The 27,968-nt window shown below is 42.7% G+C and overlaps 1 protein-coding gene across 2 annotated transcripts in view; it reads left to right on the top strand.

Moving 5' to 3' along the window:
• The window catches only part of tmtc2b (transmembrane O-mannosyltransferase targeting cadherins 2b), a 99,926-nt gene that overhangs the window by 59,789 nt on the left and 12,169 nt on the right, over positions 1-27,968 (top strand). Inside the window, exons 3-9 of one of the 2 annotated variants that reach the window (XM_022203103.2) lie at positions 7,345-8,191; positions 9,876-9,990; positions 10,441-10,526; positions 13,105-13,289; positions 15,308-15,386; positions 18,952-19,073; positions 26,012-26,093. In XM_022203103.2, coding sequence (XP_022058795.2) covers positions 7,345-8,191; positions 9,876-9,990; positions 10,441-10,526; positions 13,105-13,289; positions 15,308-15,386; positions 18,952-19,073; positions 26,012-26,093 — 1,516 coding nt within the window. Of the gene's footprint in view, positions 1-7,344; positions 8,192-9,875; positions 9,991-10,440; positions 10,527-13,104; positions 13,290-15,307; positions 15,387-18,951; positions 19,074-21,152; positions 21,282-26,011; positions 26,094-27,968 lie in introns of those variants that run through there. The other variant, XM_051951417.1, reaches the window with a different exon arrangement.

The raw sequence follows: 27,968 nt of genomic DNA, 5'->3' as shown, positions 1-27,968 counted from the left end.
AAGTGAGAGATTTTCCGTTGATTATCTGTTTATGTTCTTTTTCTCAGGCTCGCCTTCGTCTTCCTCCTGCCTACCTTTACCACTCTTCTTCTCTTACTCTCAACCAGACGTTCAGATTTCATCCCCGTCCTGAGGCACCCTCCGGTCGGACAGGATGATCCGCGTCTTTCCAGTGCCATTAGATTAGACGTCCGATTGCGGCTGATGAGGAGGAAGACCCTTTTTGACCCCTAAACTGGGGTCATCTGGCTTCGGCATGAGAACGCGGCATTTTCTAGCAGGATTCAGACATTTTAAATACGTGTCTTTAAAGAGGTTTAGCTGCAGTGAGGCGAGCTGGAATGTTGAGTGAAGGTTTTGGGAGGAATGGATCCCATGTTGGTTCAATGATTATGGTTAATAAAAGCTGACCAACAGAGCATGAGTTGGCGTGTTTTACAACGTCTTGGTTGGAAATTTTCTTACTCAAATTTATTTGCCTTCGTCACTTACATTTGGATTCCAGCTCTGGTTTTCCAGACTGTTCCTTTGGAGATAATGAGTAGAATCATACTTAAAAATGTTCTTTTCACATTCAGCCCATCTGTACCTTTAATCTGCAGGCTCCCCATAGTGTGTGCTGTTACTTTTCCTACTTTCTCCTTCTTTGTAGTCTTGCACATGCTCCTTTCACCGCTGGGAACCGCATGTATTTTATTCTCTTACTTTTAATGTTTCACAGTCAATAAAAAGGTTGTTTTATCTCCAGCGAATTCCAACTAGTCACTGGCGTTCTTCCAGGACTTTCTGAGGCAGATCCTCTCCCATCGCTGGGCTGTGTTTATCCACCAGGGAGACCAGCTGACTCGGGGGCTTTTGGGATGGGTTGATGTGGGTTAAAGGCTCACATCATGAACGGTGTGGAGGACGGTCCACTGTGGGGTTCCACCTCATGACCTCTCGCACCATGTGGCCCTCCATCTAGCAGGGCTTCACTTGACTTTAGGTAAACTCTGCAATGACACAGTCGTTTATAGCGGGCTATCTATCCTGAAGTGATGACAGCATCCGTGTAGCTTATCTCTAGGAATGTTTATTTATTGCGAGTGCTTCGACATGATTTACAGTCAGATTTGCTTGAGCCTCTACACACACAGGAGGCTTTAAAAAATTTGTTATCAGATGCTTTGTATCTTCTTGGGTGTTCACTCACTCATGCATTTTGCACATCTGTCACGTCTTATTTTTTCAAACTTCGTCTCCGTTTTTGGGAAATACACTTATTATATTAGCTTTGTTGCTGAGGGTTAGATATGAAAACGCACGTGATTCTCATGCCTTTATGTAAATATTTGGCTGAAAACCAACAGCTAGCAGTTATCAAATTAACAAAATGCACCTCAAAGCACCTCTTAAGCTCACTAATTAGCATGCAAGTGTAGAATAATAAGTGCAAAACTGAATGTTTTTATTGCCAGACACAATAACACTCAGATATAAACATTCTGTTACAGATTGCACATCAAATTTATATTCATCACAGAAGCAAATCCTCAACAGAGAGGCATATTTCTCTGTCACAATACCCGACGCATTTATATATTTTATTATTCACCCTCTGAACAACAATCGCTTTCTTGGCTTTTTAATTTTTTTTGCTTCAGTCACATTTTGACTTGATATGAAATCCTGCGCCTCCATGGAAACACCATTTAGAAGTAGAGAAAGCCCCAAAACAAATGGGCTCCTCATACGTATACCACAGTGTATATTTCTACAACTTCTAAACATTTGTGTACATTAACTCTGGAAAGACGTTTCACCGTGATGAATGCATCTTCCCACAACAAGCTCACTCTTCTGTCCATGCCGCATCAAGTTTATTGCAACAGCAAGTTTATTTTTACCTCAGTCTGTCTAATTTGTTGTCATACTTACGATTTTCTAACGATGACATGCTTTTCAAACCCGCAGTCAGGTTTTAAACAAATCAGCCCAGACATATTGCGACCGCTGCGCTCTGTGTGAAAGCACATTGTGAAGGTTTAAATGACATTTTGTTATCATGAGCCAGCTGTTGGTGATCCATAACAGCATTGTTAGGAAGTGAATAGTTGGGCTCTTATCTTGTCCTGCTTGCTAGCAGCCAGGTTGTACACCCAACAGTCCTTTACTGTCTCAGAGGAGGGAACACAACAGCTGTGGCTGATAAGGGGGAGAAAAGATAGATGGTGAATTTGTGGTTCATCAACCACAAGCTTGATTAGTTGATCCAGCAGTTAAGGGGCAAGGACACAAGCAGAGTGTATATCCATCCGTCAAACCTGTAGGAAGATTTATGCAGACTTCTAACTGAATCTGCTGTTCTTACCGAATTTCAGCCTTCTGCGGGTCTGTGTTTATGTGCCTGCGTCCAAAAGGCTTTGAGGATGGTAACACTCTCCGACTGCTTCCCTGAGCTCATTTTCACTTCCATTACAAGTCTATCAATGTGAGGCAGGATCCCGATGAAAGGCCCTCTGCAGACAATTGATCTGAGTAATGATGAAGAGGAGGGGATAGGTCAGACATGCCACCTCTTTCACAGGATTTCTGTGTGAGCTGCTCGCTGGAGTGTGAGCCAGTCAGGGCGCTGCAGTTTGATGGGCTAGTTAGGTGCACCGCCGTGTGATGGATCGCTCTTCAAAAAAAATAATGGTATGGTGCACATCTGCCAATTATGCAAAAAAGCCAATGTGCACCTCGATAGGACCCCCTTTTTTTTCCCAAACAAATTAATTAAATTCCTCTCTGGGCTTTTTCCACTTTATTTCGCCACAGACGTGCGTTCACAACACCCCAGCGGATGTTTAGAAAAAACATCTGAGATTGAGTTTTCTTCTCAGTCAAATTAACCTAATCAAAGTGAAGAGGAGAAAAAGGCAGGCTCTGGCACAAATAGGGGCTCTCCTAATTGGCCTGTTTTGCATTTCATCTCCAAGGATGTTTTATTCACATGCCTGCCTTATAAAGCCTAAATTGTTTCAGTTCTGAACTGATTGCGCCTGAAATACAAAAGAGGAGAAAAACCCCTGCCCTCATGCCTCCTACGGGGTTGTGCTAAACCACTTATTTCAGACTAAACTGGATTATTGACAAAAGACACAAAGCTGGAATGCCTTGGTTTTCCTGCATAATGGAGCTGTAGCACCCTGGGAGCCGTTGCCTGGCTGGTAATTGAACTTATGCTTTTGAATGGTGGACGTTTTAACCAGAGTCATATTATGAAGGATGCTTATGTTTGTTTATTTAGGAGATAATAGACATGGGGTTCATGTTGTCCCTCTGGTAATATATTCTCCAGAACATCACTGGAGTTTTCTTTTTTTGCTCGCTACCTGTATTTTGTGCCTTCACCTTTATTTTCCTTAGAAAGTCAGAGCTTTTTTGGTAAAGTAGGCCAAGAGGAGGAGCAGTGGGGTTACAAATGTGCTCTGAAGTTCAATCAAAGGATTGTTTTATGTTTTCAGTACTGCCCAAAGACTTTATCCTGCACAGAAAGAAGGGGAGATCTCGGTGTGCAGCACAAGAATGTAAATGAAACACTGCCCCAGTCTACAGCGCTGACATATGGATGTGGTTAAGGTGGTGGTGTCTGAGTGTGTGCTGCGTCTGGGAAGAGTCAGGATGACATATCTGTTTGTCACCGTGCCAGGTATGAAGGAGTATGTGTGGGAGCAGTTCCAGAATATCAGCAGCAGCACTTTCAGCCCTTCAGAAACATGAAACATGCCAGCTCGTTGCCCTACGGACGGTGGTCTCCTCACAGCAGGAACAAATGTGATTTGTAGAACCAACGGTACAATATAAATCGGTCATAAACACAACAGATACTACCTCAGAGGACATCGGGGCGTTGTCTGGTTGGAAAGCTGGCACGGTGCCCCACGCATGTAACGCCAGGTTCTGAATAATCATTTCCTTCCAAAAATAGACAAAGCTTTCCTTTTGGTCTCTCCTGCAGAGCGGTTTACGTTAATAGCAAGGTGGTGTCTGCTAAGCCCTGCGCTTGGACCAGAGAGTCATCTCAAGAGCCTGTTGAAGATCCTCGTAAATCCGAGCTGGATCTCCCCGAAGCAGCGATTGAGATGCATTAACACTGCTCAGCGAACCTCTCTAGCAAAAGGTCCGCTCAAAGTAGCGCCGCTGGGCCTCGGAGAGCACTTCAGCCCACTTCATCTCTTCCTAGAGTTTCCTGCTCACCTGCTCAGATTGAGAAGCATCCAGAGGACCCCTGTGATTGGAAGGAAGGATTCAAAGTGTAGATAGAAACTTGGTGAAATTTGTAGAGAATGATCTCCATCCATCCTCCCTGAGAGTTCATGTTAAGTTCAGATGACAGCTCTTAAATTTGGGCTTTAGGAGAGACCGGGGATTTGAAAGAACTCCTGTTTTTACCTGATGTTCTTGGGGAAATAAGAGTTTATTCTTCGTGTAAGTCCACACTTTTTCTGTTTGCTACCTATATCTCTATAGAATAGAACAGAAACACTTTATTGATCCCTAAGGGGACATTCTGTTAGACCACAAATAAATCAACGGAAATATCCAGTAAAGTAAAATTAAATTAAAGAAATGAGAAAAATGTACTAAAGCACAATATGCACAATAAAGTGTAAAATATACGGTGATTTAAAGTGTACTAAAGTGAAAAATGCACCGTAAAGTCTCACGTGTAACATTATAATTTGCATATTATTAGCTTCTGTTCACGTGTCCACAAAGAGTAACGATTTACTCGGAGCATTAGTTCATAACAGATTGTGATTATTTGGCTTAATATGTTATTTTAGACCTCATAACTCATCATCTGGACAATAAAGTCCAGATGAAGGCGAGTCCAGTTTTAAGAGGTCCACATTTGGGAGATGCTGCAGATTGTGAGATAAGAACTTACAGAATGCCTTCATGTCTGTGCAGTAAATGGTTAGCGTGGGTCCGTGTGGCCTACTGTTGACCCTGTGACTCGTTTAATCTGCCCCAAAGTGTACAACACTGCATGTTGTGCTCGTCTTGTGCACATTCTTGCTGCTAAATGGAGCTTGCTGGCTGCTCGCTGTTATTGACATGAGAGCGTTATTGAACTCCAGAATGCAAACAAGCAGTTTTCCCAAAATGTCAAGCTGTTTTTATTTTTGTAATGGCAGCGAGAGATCGGTCTCATCTCCTTACAGATGTGTTTGTTTTAGCGTTGAGCACACCTCTGTGGGTAATCCAGCAATCAGCGGGGACACAGACGCTGCATTCCTCTGCTCCTCACAGCGTATTAAAATGATACATAGATGCGGTATTAACTTCTGTTTGACAGGCAGTAGGGCTTATTTATTTTTTGTCACTAGACTATTTAAACAGCTTCTTTTTTTGCTTCACTCAGTGACAAATGTTAGTGCTTTTCTGTTTTTTTTTTCCTCCTTGCTAACATTGAAATAACTGGGATGTTTGGCCGAGGCGCTGCTGTTTTGCATCCAGTTGCCTAGCTGTGGTCTTTTGTTTTCCTGTCGAACTTTCCGACGTGAAAAAGCTTCAGTAGATTCAATACCACCGACTTGTGGTTCATCCACAAGGTCCCTGCGCGGCACTTTGATTATATTTTCTTAATTTAGTGGTTTTTAACAACATCTAAATAGTAATTTCTCATCCCTCAGAGGATTTCCACGGGGAGATGGCCGTAGTGCTACTCAAATTAATGAGAAATGGTGATCAAGATTGAAATTTTGACCTTTTGTTGCCGAGAGACTGAACAACTTCTTCAGCAGGGGTATTTTCTGGCATATCATCGTGAAACACTGAATCACTGTGGGTGTTGTCAGCTCGCTCCAGGATTTTGGTTTTGACAGAGCTGACCTTATGCAAGTGTTTTTTATTCTTTATGCTTGTGATATTTTCCTAAATTGTTACCGGATATCTCAAGCTGCACATGGTAGGATCTGTCAGAGAGTAGCTCCACCTCAAGTGTCCGTCCATCTCGCCATAATGAGTATTCTAATTATTTGTTTGCACATCATCTCCATGCTGTTGCCATGGCGTCGCCTCCCGCGCTTCCAGCCAAGTGTTGGGCAGCATCTCTTTGCATTAGCAGTGATCATTAGCAGACAGCAGCCGTCCCCAGAGGTTACCCAAAGCCTCTCTTCACAGACACTATCTGTAAATGACAACGGACAGGAGAGGAAATCAATAGTACACCCCCAAAGCAGTGGTGGCGTGATGTTTATGATCGCAGATGAGACATGGTTGCAGCCTTTGGCATGTGCAGCTGCAGAAAGAATTACATCCACTGGAATAAAGATAAGGCTAGACTGCATTCCCTTGGGTTTCTGTTTAAATAATACAAAACATCTCGGAGTGCGATGCCCTGGAGGGGTGGATTCAGACGGCTGGGATGAGTGGAACATACCATTACCACGTAGTTAATGTTGAACAGTCTATATTTGGTTGCTTTTGTGGTGCGTTTCCCTTTTTGATGTATTTTTCAGACGTAATGTCAGTTAATACAGCAGGACTTAGGAGGACACAGCTATGCATGTTTTACCGCTACTTTTAAAGTTGGATTTCCAACATGGTCGCATTACAAAAGGTCAGTTGGTCCCGACTCTGGAACAAACTTGTGGGTAAATATATCCAGTCATCATTCACCGCCGTGCCAGCAAAGCATTAAACAACCAAACACACTATAAATATTTCATAAGTATTTCCACACACCATTTGGGAAAGTGTTTAATATCAAGTCTCTAATATGATGAATGGAGTTCATGTAGTTGTGTTTGTTTTGATATGTCTATGGAGGCCGCGGAGTTAAGGGGAAAAATACGCACGAATAGAAAGTCAGTGTCAGGTCGCCTTCATTTCAAACAATCGATGAATTGATGCAGTGCAAATGTTCTGGCTTTAATAAAAGTTTGTGCTATTTTTATTCTCAAAGTGTTTAAAAGAGTGGATAATAAAAAGAGAAAGGAGGCTCGGAGCTGATTTGTTCCCGTGACACGAGTTTCCGAAAAGATCACGGCAGCCAAAGCTAAACTTTTTAATTAAACACGTATCAAAGCTGCTCAGTTTAGTCAACGCCTTTTATTGTTGAGCAGTTATTCTGTTCCCAGTGGCATTACACAATCGTGCAGATGTGGTCATGAAGTAGCCGTTTTTATTCTTGACAGTCGACGTGATGTAAGATCAGATGCTGCTTTGATCAATTTCCAGCTTTTATTCAGGGTCAGAGTAAATGTTAAGGTCATAAATGTTACAGTCACCTCGAAAGCAGGTTTTGCCGTGATGCAGTCATGTCTTTATTTTCCGGTGGATTGAGAGTTCTGTGTTTTCTTTGTCTTTCAGAGGAAGAACGTCCACCTGCTGCTGAATGTGTTCCTGCTGGCAGCCTGGGGAGTCGTCCTGTTGGCCGGCCGCTTCTACTGGATGGGCAACAAACCGCCAAACTTCTCCAACTCAGACAACCCGGCGGCCGACTCGCCCTCGCTCCTCACTAGGACGCTAACGTTTTTCTACCTGCCTGCCATTAACTTTTGGCTTCTCCTCTGCCCGGACACGCTGAGTTTCGATTGGTCGATGGACGCCTTGCCTCTGATCAGGAGCCTTGCTGATTGGAGGAACTTTCACACAGGACTCTTCTACCTGGGGTTGCTGTTGCTGGCTTGGTTCAGCCTGTGGACGCAGCAGGCGGCAAAGGGCAGGGACACCAACGGCAAAGCGCATCATTACACCAACGGCAGGAATGGGAACAGTAATGGACACAGCTACCAGTGCAACAATCATGAACACACTAACAACTCCCACACAGACGCTCATAATCATAGCGCACAAAATGGTACCAAAAAGCACTATGAGAGCAGGACTCCACTGCCTACCACTGAAAATGTTGTGGTGTTCTCGCTCGGCCTCTTGGCCATCCCTTTTCTCCCTGCCACAAACTTGTTTTTCTACGTGGGGTTTGTGATAGCAGAGAGGGTCCTGTACATCCCCAGCATGGGCTTCTGCCTGCTGGTGGCGGTGGGGGTGAGGTCCCTGTACATCCGAATGCGACGCAGGTCCTCCAGGACGATGCTGGTGTACTTCAGTGCAGCCCTGGTTCTACTTTTTGGTGTCAAAACTGTTCTGAGGAACCGGGACTGGCAGAATGAAGAGATGCTCTATAAGTCAGGGATTTATGTCAATCCTGCTAAAGGTAAGTTTCAGCTCAGACGCGTGCTTTTATTCACACTGGTGTGCACGCAGATTGGATACTACTGCTATGAAGTGTGCACATACACAACCGTACAAGTTTTCAGGCAAGCTTTTGGATTTCATAATGTGCACTGTCGCTTTCTGTCTCCGGCAATCCTGAATTATTCAAAAGAAATCCGCTTCCAAATGTTTCTTCTTCACTCAGCTTTACCCCAGAATGTACAAAAGTTGAACTCTGTGCACAAGAAGCCAAAAAGGACTGATGGGGCTTTAAATACTCAACACCAAATATCTGCTTAAAAGCACTTGAGTTTGCTATTGTTCCAAAGACTACAGCAGAGTTCCTGATCAGACGTTTCCTTACGCCCAGCAGGCAATCTGTTTAATGACACCAGATGCCCCATCTCGCTTGGAAGGGCACCATCACCCATTTCTGATTGGCACCTTCAACAGGAGATAAAATATTCAAAAGCATGCTCAAGGTCATCAGATTCCGATCCAAAGCGAAGTTCTCCGAGCTGCTGAGGAGAGACGCAGGGCAGGTCCTCACAAAGCAGCAGAAGGACATGTTGTGTTAGCTAATTTCCCTTTCAGATTCTGCAGCGGAGCTGAGGCATGACAGCTGTTTGTTTTGGCAGGCCATCAGCTGAACACAGTAGTAGCAATGTCCACGGCTCACATTCAATAAGGCTAATATGAGATTTGAAAACCTCAAACACACTCACAAGCTTGTTGAACTGTGAAATTTCGGGATACACAGAGCACCTCTTTACTGTAAAACTGCATACATTCTGCTAAGCAAGCCTGCATAACTGAATACACAGACGAATGAAGCTTGATTTGTTTTTGTGCCCGTCTTTATTTATACTGAATATCCTTGAGGGATTCCATAGACTCAGGATTTCCAACAGTTTAAAAAAAAATCTGTTGCTTGAAGGCAGACTGCATGTTTTAACACTATAAACACTTGATTGAGACATGATGTTATCTTCGTTTTCCACTAAAAGAGATGCTAAAAAAAATAGAATTTTTTTTCATGCGTTAGCGTTACACTTTTGCATGAATTCACAGGACTGTAAATGCTTCATCAGGCCTGCTTATGTGTATTTAATGAGCTGTTAATGAGTTGTCATTATGAACAGATTTATACAGTCTCCAGTTCTTGCAAATCAAATCAGTGTTTGAAATGTTGCATTCATAGGCAGGCAACTATTACCTCTAAAATCACATTATTCTACCATGTTCCACTGTTATTTTACATCCAATTACTCTCCTTGTCTAATTTTATCTTCACACTTCACCGTCTGTAATCCACAAAAGCTCCATAGCAACCTTATATCACCTGTCACTTACTGCACCATTAAATACTAATGCCATTAGCTGCTCAATAGCACGGCGGTGGTCTCTCTTTTTATAAACAGTCTCATAGGAAGGACGGGTGGTTAATGCACAAAGCTCCCCCGGTGTGCCGTCCCCTCTTTGCACATATATACGTCGACCAGCATCCTCTTTAGAGGTTAAAACGCCCTGAACTCACGGCAGCATGAGGCTGTGAATAACAAAGAGAAATTATTACTTGCCACAGAAGTGCTGCCTCCTGCTGCTCCAATTCACAAGAAAAAAGTTTTTATTCTAAAAGGTGGGCACATTTTTTTTAATTAACCATTTCCTTTGTCATCTGTCAGCATGGGGCAACCTTGGAAACGTCTTGAAGAGCCAAGGGAAGATGGAGAAGGCTGAGCAGGCGTACAGAAACGCCCTCTACTACCGCAGCAACATGGCCGACATGCTGTACAACCTGTGAGTTCCATTTCGTTGTCACATTTTTGTGTGTTCTGATTAACATTCTCTTTAAGGAGCCGGTTTCATCTGTTGATGTCAGCGTGCGCTCGTAGCCGTCTGAACATCTGAAGAATGTGAACAAACAAACGGACAAGTTCTCCTCTTACATGTGCCTATTGATCAGAGCGTTTGTCTCAGAGGAAGCGCCGTCTTGTCCTCTATTCCCCAGAGTGCTGCCTGCCTGACAGCTTTATTAATGATACCGTTTCAGCCTGAGGGGAAACACTAAACAATCGGCCAACCCTCACAACAGTGCACTCGAATGTCTGGGCTTTTGTGAAATCGTCTGCCTCAGTTTTATCAGCCGTTTGTGTTCTTGTTCAGTCCTGACAGAGGGTTGCGACTCTTCTCTTGAAAAGCTTTAAGCCTCTAAACTGTCAGAAGTGTCATGCCTTCTTTCTCTTCCAGCGGTTTGCTGCTGCAGGAGAGCAACAAGTTCTCCGAGGCTCTCCACTACTATAAGCTGGCCATTGGGAGCCGGCCAACCCTGGCTTGTAAGTACAGCTCTTCTTTTTTTATTGACAATCTCCAGCTCTTGTGGTTGTGGCTGTGCTGTGTCCAGGCAACAGTGAACACAGGCTGTGGTTCTGTGAAGGGAAAGGAATAGGCGGCAAAGGGCAGCGGGTATACGGTTGAATTAAACATTCGGCACAGCTGTGTGACTGCCTTTCACAGCCCAGTTTTGTCAACAGATCGAGCAAATGCATGATGTCATTTACTATGAATTCAGGCCATTTATGCTCTCATTTATATTATTCCTCCTCTGTACACTACATCTACTTCTTTCTCTCACTCCTCTTTCCTTTTTCCCGGAATTTAATTTTCCGTATTCTGTCGTCTTCAGCAGGTTGATTAGTTCAAGCCGCTCCCAATCTTACTTCATCATGCAAAAAATTAGCTCCCCATTGTTCCAGGCATCCGTCAATGACAGATAAACAGACAATCTTAAGTGTCTCTTCCTTTCTTTCTTCAGATTAATTATGCACCTAATCAAGATCACGGTTAGACTAGAAAACTCCCATTCAGCATGCAATTATCCAATCCGTTACAGTCGATAACAAGGTTAATTAATTATCCTGAGCAGCACACATTTTGAAGCTAGAATGAGAATGTGACAGTAAAAGCGTTTCTTTTTTCAAGGTTACACCATTATTCACTGCCTAACTGTGCTTTAACTGGGGCAAACTGTAGTATTTTTATTCAGTACACAGTTATCTTGTTCTCTCATAAAGCACCATTGATTTGTGTCACATTTCTGTTGCAGAAAATCTGATGAAATTGGAAAAGGCTGTCCCTGTGTGTGTCTTATCTGCTGCCCATTTATTGCAGATCCTTACAAGGGAACAAAGTCTAGATATTAAATAATATCGTTGACATCGAATGCAATTCCTTGAAGGACAGATAAGACCTAAAAATAATGTCATCTTTTGAGATCAGGAATGTAGTAGATGTTGAGAGAATGTTTGTTTCTCAACCCGTTCCATTAAACTTGATTCTAAATCTCTGCACCCTTTTGAAGAGCCTTTCAGATTGATCTGGTTCATCAAGTTAATTTATTCCAGCGGCCAGGTTTGAGAGTGAGAGGACGGTCCTCAGAGACTAATTAGTCTCCAGCTACGTATTGATCACTAGATGTCTTTGACCACTCCAGAAAAAAAACAACCAAGCCTCCACAGCATCCCACAGGGTGCAGACAAAGGCCAAACATGTTCAACCATGCAGGGTTAATGGATGCATATGTAGCAACAAGGATAATGCTAGGAAAACTAATCCACCTTAAAAAGATGTATAGAAACATTAGAGCCTGGTCAAATCAACAAAACTAGAAACTTCTGCAGGCGGTTGTGGTGCTGAAATAAGCTGCAGCATTGAGAGATGTCAGGGTCTGACCAATCCTCACCTTTACCACGTCAGCCTGTGTGACTTCTCAGTAACACATTTAAACAGCCACAGCAGCGTGCACGCCCACCCCGACCACATGGCATCTTCATGCAAAGCAACGATGCAGCGTTGAACTGATTCATCTGCTGGTTTCATTTGTCCTCTGTGGCTTCATTATCTCATCAACAATGACTAAAACGATAAACTCTGATCGCTCAGACAGATCCGTGCTTCATTTCAGGTGACGCCTCCTCATACAGCCCGATCTCACGAGGATTCGTGAAACTGTCACGTAAGTTTTAGTTTCGGTTTCGTGCGCACCAACACGATTTCGTCATGTTTTTCGTGCCGCTCACCACGAAATGCGCACCAATGTATTTTAAACGGCGGACTTTTCGTGCCACCCAGAACGTATTTCAAACGAATGTGTGTATTATATTTTTAATGTAAAACCATGGCGAATCCAACGCTATATTTTGCATGACATCGTCCCTAACCATAACCCTAACCATAACCATAACCCGGTGGTACACTTACCTTTTTTTTTTTTTTTTTTTTTTTTTTTTTTTTTTTTTCCCAATTTGCATAGGAATTTCAAGAATGTCCGGCGGCCGGCGGCCGCAAACGCGATCACACAAGCAGTATACGCCGATGGACAGCTTAGATCGTCATGAATCCGCTGGTATAAACCACTTTCAGCTGTGATTACCACAGCGGGTTTCGTTGTGAGCAACACGAAAAACATTTCGTGGTGAGCGGCACGAAAAACATGACGAAATCGTGTTGGTGCGCACGAAAAAGAAACAAAAAATTTACGTAACAGTTTCACGAATCCCCGTGAGACCGTGTTGCCTCATACCAGCAAATGTTCTCATCTCCATTTAGGATATAAGCTCCCCCATCACTTCTCTCTGGCCCTGACTGTAGGACATAAAACGCACCCACAACTAGTCATCTGGTAGCTGCCCAGCTGTGAATGAGACGGTGATTGGGAAAATGAATGAAACAGCTGATACCAATCACTAAATGCAAGCACAATTAAGGCTGGGCAAGACATTTATAATCATATAGCACATTTCATTACCGGAAAACTCAATGTGCTTCAGAATTAAAATGCATACAACAGCTGGTCGATGCTGTGGCTTCGATGCTCGAGTCTGAGCAACGTGTGTTCTTTGGTTCCCTCAACAGCGGCCTACTTGAACACAGGCATCATCCTGATGAATCAGGCTCGCCTGGATGAGGCCAAGCGCACCTTTCTGACCTGTGCTGATATCCCCGATGAGAACCTGAAGGACCCTCATGCCCACAAGAGCTCTGTCACCAGCTGCCTGTACAACCTGGGCAAGCTGCTGCACGAGCAGGGACACCAGGAGGTAAGAGCAGAGAAAATACATCTCATATTTTAATGGGAAAAAAAAAAAAAAAAAAATATAAGGCTTTTTTATGCTACAGTGGGGACATTTGCAGGGTGAGGGCTGCAAACATTTAGGAAATGTAAAAACAAACAGTATTGCACAGATTCTTTCATGAATAAATGCTTTCAAAATACCCATGTAGCACGTGTTCTAGATTAACATCCTGGGTCTCAGGATTAGCTGTGTGAAATTAAAACTCCTGTTCATTAATTTACCATTTGAAAGCGGAGTATCTGAAGTTTGGCAAAAAAAAAAAAAAGACTAATCCCAGAATGATTACTATCTCATTGATACATATCTGGAAAAAAAAACAAAGTTAGAATGCTAATTATTGGGCGCCAAGATAGTTCAACTGGTTGAGTGGGTAACCCATTCTTCTCCCTACTTTCCTCTTTGCATCTCAACTTAACCAGTCAAACGAAGTCAAAAATGGCCACAAAAAAAAACGAAACAACTTTAAAACCAAAAAATATTAAATGTCATAGAAAAGAAACAAAAAGATCATGTTCTTTGTCTGTATTTTACACATACATGCTGCAGTGGAGTAGCCTAGCCGCGCTAGACAACCCACGGCAACGAATTTAATTCTCTGCCAGGGTGGGTCTAGTTACCCTCGGTAAGCTTCGAGGCTGGATGCTCCTAAAACTGGCCGGACGAATCACCATGAAGTGTAGAGTCAGAAGGCGGGCGTAACTAAGTGACGACAGAGGCGCGACGATTCTGACAGAAACAACCGGAAACAACTAGCCTAGCCGCGCTAGACAACACAGCTCCATTAGCACCGACTCTGAATAATCTTTCAGATAACATGTCTGTAATATACTTGAGCTTCACCCATTGACTGTATAAATAAGGCTTCACTGAACTCCCGCATCCACTGATTTCCGGCGCTCTAGGAACTACGTCAGCCTATTCGTTGCTGATTGGTTGTATACCTCCCCAACTGCTGCAGAGTGATTTGAAAGACAACCTTTTAGCCCGCCTCCCTCCCTGTCGAGAGTTCCTAGACTCTTGTGTCTTCAGACCTGGGTCTAGTGCGGCTAGGTTAACAGTGGAGAATTTCTCATGTAAATTATATTTAGCCACCTCAAAATTTAAAGTATGACTTGAGTTCATGTTGCCTAACATTAATGTAGTTTGTCTTCTATTTGCATGTGTTCTGAAATATGTCTGCAAGCATATTTTCTCTAAAAACACCCCCACTGCTACCACTGGAGTTGAAACTGTGCTCCTTTGCATACCGCACATGTTGGAAAATCTTAAACCGTAGTGAATTGAGATAAAATGCAGGCACTTGCCCAAAGAGCCTTTTGGGGACTCTGAGAAAAGCTTACTTTCATATGGACATGTTCCAAAATTGCCTCTGTCATAAGGGACGCAATGTTTATGCAGATAATCCTCGGGCTCTTTCTAAAAAACTCCCTCCCTTTCATGCCCCTAAAGACCTCCAGGTCTGGCTAAAGTAAGTGACTTTTTCACTGCTGCACATTTATATTGTCCATAAGCACTGATGCTGCTGATTCAATCAGGAATGAAGCAGTGGTGCTGCAGATTCAATAAAGGCCTTTATAAATCGTTGGCGTGCCGGAGAAACGGAGCAGTCCCACTTCCTCTGACCTCTAACCACAACATTTGCTTCAGCAATAAAGTAGTTTCAGGTCCTTTAAGCGTTTAAACTCGGAGGGACTCTGAGGTGAATTGCTGGACCTACACACTATGCATAGTGGAGTCAATAAGTGACACTGCTGTGGTTGTCTTAACAGCCGTGACACTGAGGATAGACCCTTTGTGCTGAGCTCTGTATGAACCAGCCTCCCAGCGACCCCCAATTCCACGCTGTGTATTCATATTGTCAGGGCCTCGGCTGCTGGGAGGAATGACTAGTTACCCCAGACCCGCTTTCTCTGGCAGGGTCTCTCCTCTCTAACGCAAACCTCCCCCACCTTCTCTTCTTTTTTTATTTGTCTCATTCACAGGAGGCCCTGTCGGTGTTTAAAGAAGCAATACAGAAAATGCCAAGACAATTTGCACCACAGAGCCTCTACAACATGATGGGTAAGAGCCGCTTTTGTGTTAGGATGACGAGCAGAAATGCTTTTTAGTGAGGACATAAAAGCAGTGTGTGGGACTGAAGGTAAAGGGTTATTTTAGGAGTGTTTTGGAGGACAATCTGCAAATGGTGTGCACTTATGAAGTCGTTTTTACCTCGGGAGTGCTTTATATCGTTTCACTTGGTACCATTTACACATTTGCTCTCTTGTCTGATCTGGAGCAACTTCAGGTTCAGCGTCTTGTTCAAGGACTCAACCATCCACTGACAGCTAATGTTACTGTTATGCCTTTATGTTTTGAGCCTTTTTTCGTAAAGCAACATTTTTTCCCACCAAAAAAATCCTCACAATTTGCTAAAAATGTTGAAAATGTGAAAGCTTTCACTGTGAAAGTCTATTTTTTTGCCTCTACATTTTCAAACAGATCAATTTGACCCACAGGACAACACGAGGAAAACTTAAACTTGGAGAAAAAAAAATACTTCATGGCAATTAGATGTCCTCCTTTAATGGTTAAACGTGAAAATTTGACTTCAGATGTTTTAGACTTCTATGGCGCTGAAAGAATCCAGAATATTTCAAGTGCTTAGAATAAAATATTCTTTGTCATTATACATACAATGTGTAATGAGATTGCAGAGCTTATCCTTTTCAGTGCCAGGAAATCTTAGAGATGGAGCAAAAACAGGCCATTTACATATATACAATATAAATAAGGAGCAGATATAAATAGTGAATGAGGTAGTAGTGTATATTACACCGTTACACTACATTGTTGGCTGACATGAGAGTTCAGGGTGGTGATGGCTCTCGGAAAGAAGCTTGATAGATATTAACTTGAAAACTTGGTTTAAATCACTATACTAGTTTCTTTTGGAATACAGTGTATGGTAATTCATATAATTTCTATAAGACAAGACCTTGTTTGAGACAACTAGTTTGATTTTATGCTGTTAAACAGTGTTGTGACTAGACCGTGGTAAGCTTTAAATATCATGTTAACCAGGCTTAATTTGCTTTTCAATACAAGGACAGCTCAGCTTGTTATGTTCCAGCTGTAGAGCAGCTGCTTTCAGGCTCATTATGTGCTCACTGCATTGCTTTTTCATTTTTTTTTTTAACCGTTCTTTTCCTCCGTCCCCTTCCTGCTTTCTCTCTGACACACACGCACACACACACACACACACACACACACACACACGTTTGTTTTTCTATACCGGTGGGGACTTACCATTGACTCCCATTCATATCTAACTCCTAACCCTTACCCTAACCCTAACCTTAACCATCACCAAATCAATGCCTAACCCTAAACAAATGTTTTTGCACTTTTACATTTTTTATTAACAACAATATGGCCAAGAAAACGGTGTTGCCACCCGTGGGGACCTCATTTTAGGTCCCCACCGTAAGACAAGTCCCCACCTTTATAGCAAATAGTCAGGTCAAAGTCCCCACCGGTATAGCAGAAACAAGTACACACACACACACACACACACGTTTGTACTTCTATCTTAGTGAGGACATCCATAGGCGTAATGCATTTCCTAGAGCCTTACCCTAACCTTAACCATCACAACTGATTGCCTAAACTTAATCCTTACCCTAACCCTAACCAAACCTCAATTCATACCTGTTCTCTAAAAACAAGTCTTCACCCTCAAACATGGCTGTTTCAAAGTGAGGACCGGCCAAAATGTCCTCACTTTGTAAAAATGTCCTCACTTTGATAGTTAAATGCAGAAAATGGTCCTCACAATGTAGCAAGTACAAGAACACACACACACACACACACACACACACACACACACACACACACACACACACACACACACACACACACCTGTAATCCAGGCTTGGCGCTGCCACAGGTTTGCTTTTGCACTCTGTAGAAATGCAGTTTGACAGAGCTCCCGAGATTATGTCAAAATGTTGATGAAAGCTCCAGGCACCATTAAGAAGCAGCGCTGCGTCTGTAACGGAGGCACCGAGCCAGAGATCTGTGATTTCTGCAGCTTAGCGTTGTTTCCTCACTGAACTGATTTGCACATTTGGCACACCTGCTCCTATCTAGTCTGGGTTTTTTTGCTCTCCTGCTGTTTGTCAGACGCCACGACGCAGAAGCTTTCATCAGAGGCAGACCTGGGTGGTAATCTGCACCCCGCTGGTCTCGCTCCAACACTCTCTGGTGGGCTGAGGAATGTTCCGCGCTGAGGAGCCGGTTTTCAGCTCCTTGGATTCGATGTCACCTCTAATTGCACGTAGATGTTTGCGCTAATCTCATACAGAGGTCCGCCGCCAGGAAGGAGAGTCAAGTGCTCTGACTGCTTTTAAAGCCATCAACAAACGGGGAGGTTGCGTCAAAGCAGACTTTATTCTAAACAGTTTAGCACCTTGGGTTTGTTGTAAATCACCAAAATCCTGCTAGTCCTGTCTGTACACACTTTGAAGATTTATTGAAGTTAAGACTAAATTATTCAAGATTCTTAAGAATTAAGATGCAGTGCTCCCAGCTCTTGCATTATAAATGTCATGTTTTTATGAATAAACAGTAAAAGCCAACATTGGAAGATAGTAAATGTGGAAAATAAAGAGATTGCGATCAACTTGCCATTATCCTCTTATCCATTCTCTATTTGATGGTAGCTGACACATTTGATTTTGTAGTTAGAAAATCATGGATTTCCAACACTTAAACCTGAAACATTCAAGTGTATCGTAAAAACAGAAGGAAATAATATTTTCCAGTGATAAAGAGAAGTCTTAAATTTGATGACTTTTACATGGGTGTGTGTTAATGAGTATCGTAAGTCGTGTTTTCATATAATTAAGAAGATCCACAGGTTCTGAGTAGGAGTGTGTCACCTGTTGCTTATCACAGGAAGCGATTTAGCTCTGATCCCCGTGGAACTCTAATTTCAGTCTGCTCCAGTCTAAACAGCTCGTCCAGTCCTTTGACAGCTCAGACTTGGTGCAGATTATAAATATAAACCGAGCGAAATTTGAACAACTGGGATACGTTCACACTCTTGGGCTAAATGCATCACCATGTTGATCTTAACTGCGTTGTGTTACCAGCCGATGTCAGATTTTTTTTGTAATAATACGAGGGTTATTGGACTGCTATGAAAGAGAGGTCATTGTTGTTTCAGGTGTGAGCAGGCGGAGGGTCAGATGTGGCGGTGGGGGAGGTATCGGATGATGTCTGACAGATCAGGGAGGGTTTCAGGCTCACTAATCTGCTCCTTCGGCCACACACTGAACTGATCTGAAATGGACAGGATTGTATATATCCAGAAGTCAAAATACTGTCATTACCGAGTGAATCACACTGAGAGAAGTGCATAAATCATATATTCAGCCTGAATATGACATGTTGAAGCATAACAATTGCATCATCTCAGTTCAAAGCCTAAAACTAATAAACTACGTGGAGCTTGAGTTTTATACCCCACCGGATCCACGTCTGGCCTCCATGCTCCCACCGCTATGGAAATCCTCGGAAGGACAATAGAAAGCTGTGCGATGTCTTAACCTGCGACAGTCTGACCCTCGCTCTGCTCTCACAGGAGAGGCCTACATGAGGCTGAACAAGCTGACTGAAGCTGAACACTGGTACAGAGAGTCGCTGCGAGCCAAGCCGGACCATATTCCTGCACACCTCACCTACGGCAAACTGCTGGCCATGACGGTAAGGTTTAGTTTTGTGTCGAATTAAAGTCCTTTTTGAGCAACACCCTGCCTTGAATTCATATACACTGTAAAAAAATATAATTGTTGTTCTTACGGTAAAATTCTGGCAGCTGTGGCCTCCAGAACAATACCATAAAATTACAGCAAAACATTCTTCATTTACAGTAAAGAATTTTATTGATATTGCTGGTTTTAGGCTTCTTTCCATATTTTACCATGAAATTAACCTTTAAAAATTACATAAATATCACAGCATTTTTCAGTTAATAGCACCACATTTAGTGTATTTAACATTTAATGTTTATTTTTAGCAAAAATTGCAGTTAAAGCAACATAAATATTAAAACATGTGTCTTATTAACGGAAAATTACATCAGTTTGGCCAATAAACTGTATTTTTTGCATGTAATAAATGCAGAAATTGCCATGTTCCTCAATATTGCAGCATGTTTCCATTGTCAGAACAATAATATGTACATTTAACTGGGGAAAACTTTTTTTTTTTCCAAAAAGTTAAGTGCAAAAATTACAGTATGACACATTACTGCATCTTTCTATTAAAAACTGCAGGAGTTGGGAAATGTATTTTTTCCAAGAGAAAATAAAAAAAAGCACTTTTCTCCCAATTATCCTGTTTATGGTGATTCAGTGTTGTATAAACCACATCAAACTGTTTAAGTTTACAGATTTCTACCATCATGGTTTGACCGTTTTTCAACTTAAAATGTACAAGCTTTTTTTTAAAGTGCAGTTTAATTGGGATCCACCAATTTAGAGTCTCCTCCTGGACTCTGTTCTTTTCACTTTCCCCTCGTTACGGTTTTCCATTTCCACAGGCTTCTCTTCTGTTCTCTCCAGCTCCCATCTAATGCTTGTAATGTTCTCCCGAAGCAAGTTAATCAATACTGTGTGTGGGTCAAACAGAGATGAAAAAGATTTCTAGACAGACACCATGAGAGAACAATGAGACAAGGTGGTCACATTGTGTTTCTCAAGATGCTTCTGCCTGTCTGGGAGTTGTACTTCCTGATTAAGAGTTTTGTCATGGCGGCTCAGTTCTGTTACCAGGTCTTAGAAAAGCTGCTGCATTCTCATGCAGTTGGTCGCGTTACCTAGAAAGAACAGAGAAATTAAATCTCCCAACACTATGGAGAAACAAATCGGCGCCTGGCCCTGAATTTTCCAGGTCAGCGGCGATAACATCCTTTCAGGGTCGCACAACAGTCCTGTGTTGCCATAACCGAAGAAAAGGCCATCTATGTGAGTGGATCTCAGGGGCACGAGCAAAAAAAAAAGCGTCCTCGGGTTTACAAGGAGGCGGCCATGTGGTGGGGTCATGCAGTCATCCATTAGAGATCTCTGCTAGATAGGTGTATGTGGAGTTAGAGTTGGACAGACTGTCAGAAGAGAAATAAACAAATCAGAGGATAACTTGTGCAGAAGGTCAGAAGGGTGGAGGCCTTCTCTTCAGCTCACACCCATCCCTCCCACTGTCTGTCCTAATAAAGGACAGAAATGTGTTCAGAAGCCTGGATCAGTGGTATCTGGATTTACACACAAAGGCTAGACTCTTCCTGTCCTTTTTCATTTCCTCTATGGAAATAGAGTCCTTTTCAAGTTTTTTTTTTTAAAAATTCTTCCTAAAGTACGGTTTTGTGTGCATCCTCGTCGAAAGGTGGCGACATTTTATTGGCAAACCCATTTTCCAGAATATCATTTTAGCCATTCTTTGTATCATTGGATGTTAAGTTGACAAACAAATGCTGACACTCCGTTACTGCGTTCATATCGGTCTGTAAATACAGTCCCACTGCCAGCAGCTAGTTAGCATAGTTCAGAACAGGAGTTGGAAAGCAATAACTTGGCTCTAATCTGGAAGAAAATCTGCCTACCAGCACCTCCAAGGATCCCTAATTAACACATTATATGTTGGCGGTTTAATCCATATAAATACTGAGGTGTGAAAACCACACATTGTGGTATTGTGGAGTTTTGTGTGCCAGAAGTTACTGAACCCAGCCAGGAAATACTTTGGCATATCGCCCCTGTAAAAGTGCTGTGTCTTGTTCTTGTACAGGTTTTACGTCTGGACAGAAGTAGCGTAGTTCCTTCCACCTGTTTGCAGAAAGCTAAACAAGATAAGTGCACGTCCCTGTTATGTTTCACCCCCCCTCTTCTCAGACAAAACTAAATGAACCAAGGTTGTTAAAGGGTGAAACTAACAAAAACTGCACAAACAAATGGAAAACCGGGTTCTGTGGTCTAAAAGAGGATAGTGTGTGGTTGAATACCACTATCCCCCACTAAATCTACCAAGGTGGAAGACCGAACAAAAATTAACCCCTTAAAAGAAAAACATTCCCCAAAACAAAAGCAAAGAAGTGCTGGGTTCTGTGCACTGACAAAGACAAATAGGTTTCTGGAAGAAGGCCGACTGATGGCGTCGAACCTTCCAGGTCGCCTACCCGCGACCATCTGAGCGGCTGGGAGATCCCTCCTTATATCCCCGCCCAGCTGATTGGCAACAGCACACAGCCGAGCTCAATCACACAGGTGCAGCAGATTGAGCTGGTCTGAGAGCCAGGCTGTGAACTTTCCAGGCCCAAAACAGTCCCAAAACCACAAATTGCCTTTCATGTGAAAATGGTCTTCGATTGTTCACGGGTGCCATGTATTTGTGGTTCAGTGTTATCAGCTCGTTGGGTGTCCTTAGTGAAGCGGGTGTATGCTGGTAAAACACTGTTTGCCTAAATTAAATTGAGCTCCTGCACCATACCAGATTGATTTTCCATTCTGCACTCACGCTGATTGTCAGCTGAAAGAAGAGGTCGGCTGGCAGCGCAGATAAAAGTCACTCGTTAAGCTGACACAAATTCCCGTAAAAAACAAACAAAAAAAAAGCCAGTGGACATCAAAAATTGAATGAAATCAAACCGTGCCAGCGAGGACGTCTCGGGGAATAACACAGTTCTTTAGAGGAGAGTGTTAAGACTGGGTGAAGTGGACTTAGGGAAGAATTCAGTGAGCCGTGAAGAGAAACTCATTTTATTTAAGAAAGTGTTATTGATTTTGGGGGAAAGTCGAGTTCAAACCTGCAGGGATAAATCTCTGTAGATCTCTGACCATGATGGATGGTGGAGGGATTCTGAGCCAATCCGATCCTCTGAGTGCAAATAATGCCATCAAAGAAGGGAACTTAGTAGCTTGAACATCCCTATAGTCGCTTCATCCATGAGAAACACTTGAAAGAAAGAAGACTTTTATTGAAATCTTGCAGAAACTTTGCACCCACGAATACTCGTTTCCATTAAGTGCGTGCTCATCCCGTTGTAGCTGCGGCCTCCACCTGATGACAACAGCATTTAAGCATGATCAAAAGCAGTGCAGGAAGTTGACCCGCCCTCCAGACTTCCATCATCCCCTGCCTCTGCACTCCCTGTGGCAAAGCTGTGAGTGATGAAGACACTTCAGATGCCGTCAGGGGTTTTGAGGTTCAGATCCCTGAGGGAAAAGGGTGGAAAAGCTGCAAGATAAGGCTCGGTAACGGGGTCAGAGAGGGGTGAAAGGTGGACGGTGGAGCTGAGCTGGTAGCTGAGGCGCAGAGAGTGGAGGGAGTTGCTGTGATTTGTGCATGAGGGGAGGAAAAAATAGAAGGAAAAGGAGGAGGTAATCATGGAGCAGCATGTGTTTCAGGCTGTGTGAACACACTGCTGGACAGAGATGGACACCTTGATGCTTGCAATATTGGATTAGTCATCCACTTGTCATTTCCTGGGCTAATATAAAGCAGGCCTCATTCATAATCACTTCAGCGACCCACAGAGCCGGAGCTACATCTGCAGTTTGTCTGATGTTATCAGGAGGTTTGAGGTGTGAGGCACGCACGAATAAACTCAGCATGTGTGTGACAAAAGGGAGGCTGTAGTATTCACACAATGAGCTGACTAGAATAAGAAGTGGCTATCACTAGACTTCTTATATCCTCCCTGTGTCTTCCACCCCCTCCCCGAGCTAGTGGCCTCGAGGTGCTTTCAAAGAGGAAGCACTGCAGCATCACATAATGTACAAAGGGAGAGACAGCACAAACTGAGCAAGCAGATTGTGCATTCATGTCACATAGAGAAGTTAGGATTTCTTTCAGTATATATTCTCTACTTTATGAGGAAAAGTCTTGGCCTGCATACTAATAGGAAAAGTAAGCTTAACTGAAGGATTTCTCAACCCAAAACGAATCTGTTCCATTTCTGCACTCTTGAAACCTGACAGGACGAATTGCATTAACTTTGGTTATCCAAATGCAATCAGCAGGTCACAGTTTTTCAACTTTTTTGGTTCGTAGCCAAAGACTAGACCACACACCTTACAGCCTACATCCTCATCTGTACATGCAGATGTTAGCATGCTATATTAAAGTGCAGCTAAACCTGTCCTGCACTAGATCTTGACCAAACTTGATGAGAACTTCCAAATTTAAGACTTCCTATTTTAACTTTTTGTCATATTTCCATTACTGACTTGCCAAACATGTGCAAAGTATCAGCTACAGTCTGTCTTTTTATTTCCTCCCACTGGTCAACACACATCTTTCTGCAACACAACACGTGAATGCAGATGACTGGCAAAGTCAGAGAGCGAAAGAAGGAAATTTCAGATCAATTACATTGGACAATACCCAAACCTGATCCCAAATCAACGCCTGTAGCTTCACATCCTGAAGCGGAAACCTTCAATGAACAAAATAATCGCTGAATGAAGCAGAAAACTTCCATCTTCTGAGCATAGATGAGAAGTGATGCAGTAGTTGACTTGCAGCGACTAGCTACAACATTAAAACCACTGGCCTCACATTGTGTAGATTCCTTTCCAGCTCTGAAGCACTGGGCCATGAAACCTGTGGTGTCTGGTAACAAAACTTTGGCAGCACATCCTTTTGGGTCCTGTGGGTTGCAGGGTGGGACCTCTGTGGATCAGATTCTAAGGAGGTTAGAGGCCAGGTCAACGCCTTGGAGTCTTTGTCGTGTTCTTTAAAGTGTCTCTGAGCAGTTTAAGTGGTGTGCTGAGTGTCGTAGGTATGGAAGCGGTGGGTGGTATGTGTCAACGTAACCTCCTCATAAATGGTTTCCGCAGAACGTTGCATTATAACAACATGATCAATGGTATGCACTTGACCTGTCAGGGGTTTAAAGTTGTGCTGTATTGGGTTCAAAGCATTACAATGATTTAACTTTAAAGGATAACCAGAAAACTAAACATCTTGATTGTTCACAGCGGCATACAGGTAAGCCAAACGAGTTCTAATCCAGAAATGTGAAGTTAAAAGAGTTGAGAGTTTGAGGTTCAATAGTGAAGTAACAGGGCAAGTAGTGTAACAAATTGCCTCTCTAGGGGCAAATAAGACCTGTAATTCCATTCCTCCAAAAACTTTTTTTGACTCCCAACTGCCATGTCGCTTTCCCTTGGACATGGCCTCCAATAATATACTTCGATGTGTCAGAATTCAAGTCTTTCAACCGCTCACAACTGCGACTCATTTCAGTGTGTGAAAGCTCACTTTGGAGGTTTTTTTAGAAAAAAAAAAGAAACAGCTGTAGGCGTCTGTTATTCTAAAAGCAGCTGGCCCTCAAATGTACACATTCCCAGATCTGCGAATATGAGAGCAAAAATACACAGAAATGATGCTTTTCAGACCGGAGCTGTGATCGCTACTTGGACACCAGCGGCTCTGTTAAACATATACTTAGTGAAGGCTTGATTTTCTGCTGCATCAAGGGAAACCACACTCACATATTTACATTAGAAAATTATGTATTTATTGAATCTAGAGCTCACTGCAAGTGTAGTCGCTTGACTAAGTATACAATCATTAATGCGAAACTGTGCTGAATGGATTCCAGCCCATTCTGCTGTTTGACTAAACTCAAGTAATTTGCTGTACTTCATCCCTCATAAACATTATTTTTTCTGGCTTATGCTGCCTTTATGTAATCCTCCTTCATCTTTTCTGATGCTTTGGCATATTATCTCAGCAAATTATCTTAAGAGCGCTACAACTCCAATTTAATGGCATGTTTTATTTATAAAAAAGACATTATCTCTCAGACTAAAAACCCAAACTGATGGTTGCATTATTAATGCATCGGCTTTTATTGATGGGTGCACATTGTTAATTGTTGATCAGATGGCATCTGGTGCCCAACTGAGAGCAGGGATGTGTCAAAGTCCCAGCTGGCATTTCTATAGGCCAGCTGCTCTGTTCTGTTTGAGCTGTGATTGGTTACATGTCACAGTCTAAAGGACCTGAGGGACTTCTTGAGATCCGCAGAGCCTCAGTGTTTCTGCTCCTCCCAGTATGGATTCTTTCATCTCCCTAAGAGCTGGAACAACAGTATATTCACAGATTTAAAAAGAAAAAACTGTGTGTGTGTGTGTGTGTGTGTGTGTGTGTGTGTGTGACTTTCACCTGCATTTGAGGCCAAAAATCCCTACAGACACATAAGCCTTTGTTGCTTCCTCCCTTCTCTCCTTTCCACCTTTCTGCTACACTTCCCTGTTTCCATGCATCGCCCGCTGCCTCGTTTCATAGCGGTCAGGCCACACACACCAGCAATCTGCGGTTACGCTCTGGAAGTGTTATTTGCACAGATACAAAACATGTAATGAATGAGCCTTTTGGCCCGTCTGGCCCTCTGTGCCAAGCATGACATTGTGCACTTTGACGGGACGACACATGAGCCTGAAGGAATAACACTCGTGGTCCGTGTGTTTCATGTCTGTTTATTAAGATTTATTGTTAAAGTAGGCCTGTGGTCGGGAGAGGGACATTAGGTATACACAAAGGTATTTTGGCCGTTGAGCTGAGTGTGGTGTTTTCATAATGACTAGTTTTGAGGAGCAGTTGAAACAATAATGACACTGTGTTTAATCCGTCTCTCTCAGGGGCAGAAAACAGAAGCGGAGAGGTACTTCCTGAAGGCCATCCAGCTCGATCCCACAAAAGGCAACTGCTACATGCATTATGGTAAGCAGAGATTTAGAGTTTTTGCTTTCGATTCGACATATCCTGATTTTATTCTCATATTACAAATATTTGATTTGGCATTTTAACGCATGCGTGCCGCACTCGTGTGCACAAAGGCAGGAACTTGTAGTCGTTGGCAGGTTGTTAGAACAGCAGCATTGGCTGACCCTTTTGCCATTTCTTCCTCTGGGCGGCCATAAAGTCGGCCTGTACGTGGTTACTGGAGAGTCATGAGAAGACGGGATGATTTCCTGAGATTGTTCGCTTTGATATGGTGGAAATATGGAACGTGACAACTTCAGCATCTCTTATGTTTTTCCAATGTGACTCAAACAAGCTATAAAACTGCGGCGTTCCCCATCAGATTTAATCGCAACTGAGTTTAGATAAGCTGACAAGTTAATTACTTTCTTCCTTTAAAAGCCTGTAAAACCTTGTCTGTCTGATGTGTCAGCTCACCATCGCTGCACGAAGCCTCGAGTGACATTTAAGGCGATCAATACACCAGGTTAATGATGGAGTTTGTTGAGGTACTGTATTTCTGAGTTGTCATCTCTAAAGGTTAATCGATCAGCTAATGCTAAGATGAGCTGTATTGATCCATGGAAGCATCCAGATGGGCGGTATTACAGTATTCTGATAGCTTAAGCAATCGTGTTTCAGCGCCTTATTCAGATCAGGCCTGTAGCTAAGTTGACAGATTTATATATTTACAACTGCTGGATTCATTATTTGAGATTCCCTGAGTTGTAACTTTCTGATTTGTGCTAAATTTAATCACCCAAACTGTCCTGATTCAGACCAGCGGAATATCTACAAATCTTAAAAAGTATTGCTGTTAAATTCATCAAGAAGACCTCAGAATATTCTACAAAGTCTGAAGTTTTTTTTAACTTATGTTTCTTGTCTTTCGAGTTTGCCTTGCCTGTCAGAGTCAATAATGTTAGTTAGAACATGTTTTTGCGTTCGTTTGGAGGCTGTTGGAATACATTATACACCAGTAAATCAAAATGTGGGGTTTTGCAGCAGTGCATTCAGTCAGCACTGTTAGAAGCACAGCAAAGACATGTATCATCTTCTGTTGGACCTGTGTCACATTCAGCAAAAAATGGTCAATGAATAGGTTTTATCCATCTATTCATCCATTTTCTTAGGAAGTGTATTTAATGATTGGAATGATAATACTGGCTCATATTACTGCTGTAGGGTTGGACTTGCATTTCAGTGTATGTGGCGTTAAAAAGGCCCTAAAGTCTCAATTTAATTTCTGAAGAAGTTAATTTCTTGATTTTAATTAGGTAAACACTGGGCTAACCACTGTGTAAAGAACTAGACCTTCAAGTTTTCCTCTAAAATACACAATCAGTATGAATTTGTACCGTCTTAGTATTCATACCACATTTGTGAAATATTTTTCCACTGGTATTTTTTTTTGCTGCGGGGTTCTTTACTTTTCACTTAAAGTTTTGCTTTGTTGTGTCATAAACTCCACATAGCTGCAGAAATGTTCAAACCTGGAGCTATTTAATTCATAGTCGGCGGTTTGAAGACTCACTTTAAGTCCATCTTTCACCTCAGGCCTGTACTAGCGGCTACAGTTTCATCCACAGTTAATAAGAACAATATGCTCAGGTTCACTCGGTGGTTTAGCATCCTGGTACAGTGGTCGAGCTAACCAAAGTCAACATGGTATTAATTCCTCTCTAAACCTGGCCCTTACCGAGGGTCCGCCCCTCAGTTCACGGCCTTGTCAGGCTTCCGTAATCCCGTCTCATTAGGCGAGGTTGACTGAGACACAAGACACAAACCTCCTGCGAGGAACAGCTTCATCTTAAAGAAACAGACCTATCAAGGGCGGCTAATCTGAACAAATGG

Source organism: Acanthochromis polyacanthus, chromosome 8 (assembly GCF_021347895.1).
Source record: "Acanthochromis polyacanthus isolate Apoly-LR-REF ecotype Palm Island chromosome 8, KAUST_Apoly_ChrSc, whole genome shotgun sequence".
Classification (NCBI taxonomy): Eukaryota; Metazoa; Chordata; class Actinopteri; family Pomacentridae; genus Acanthochromis; species Acanthochromis polyacanthus.
This window is presented reverse-complemented; position numbering and strand designations above follow the sequence as displayed.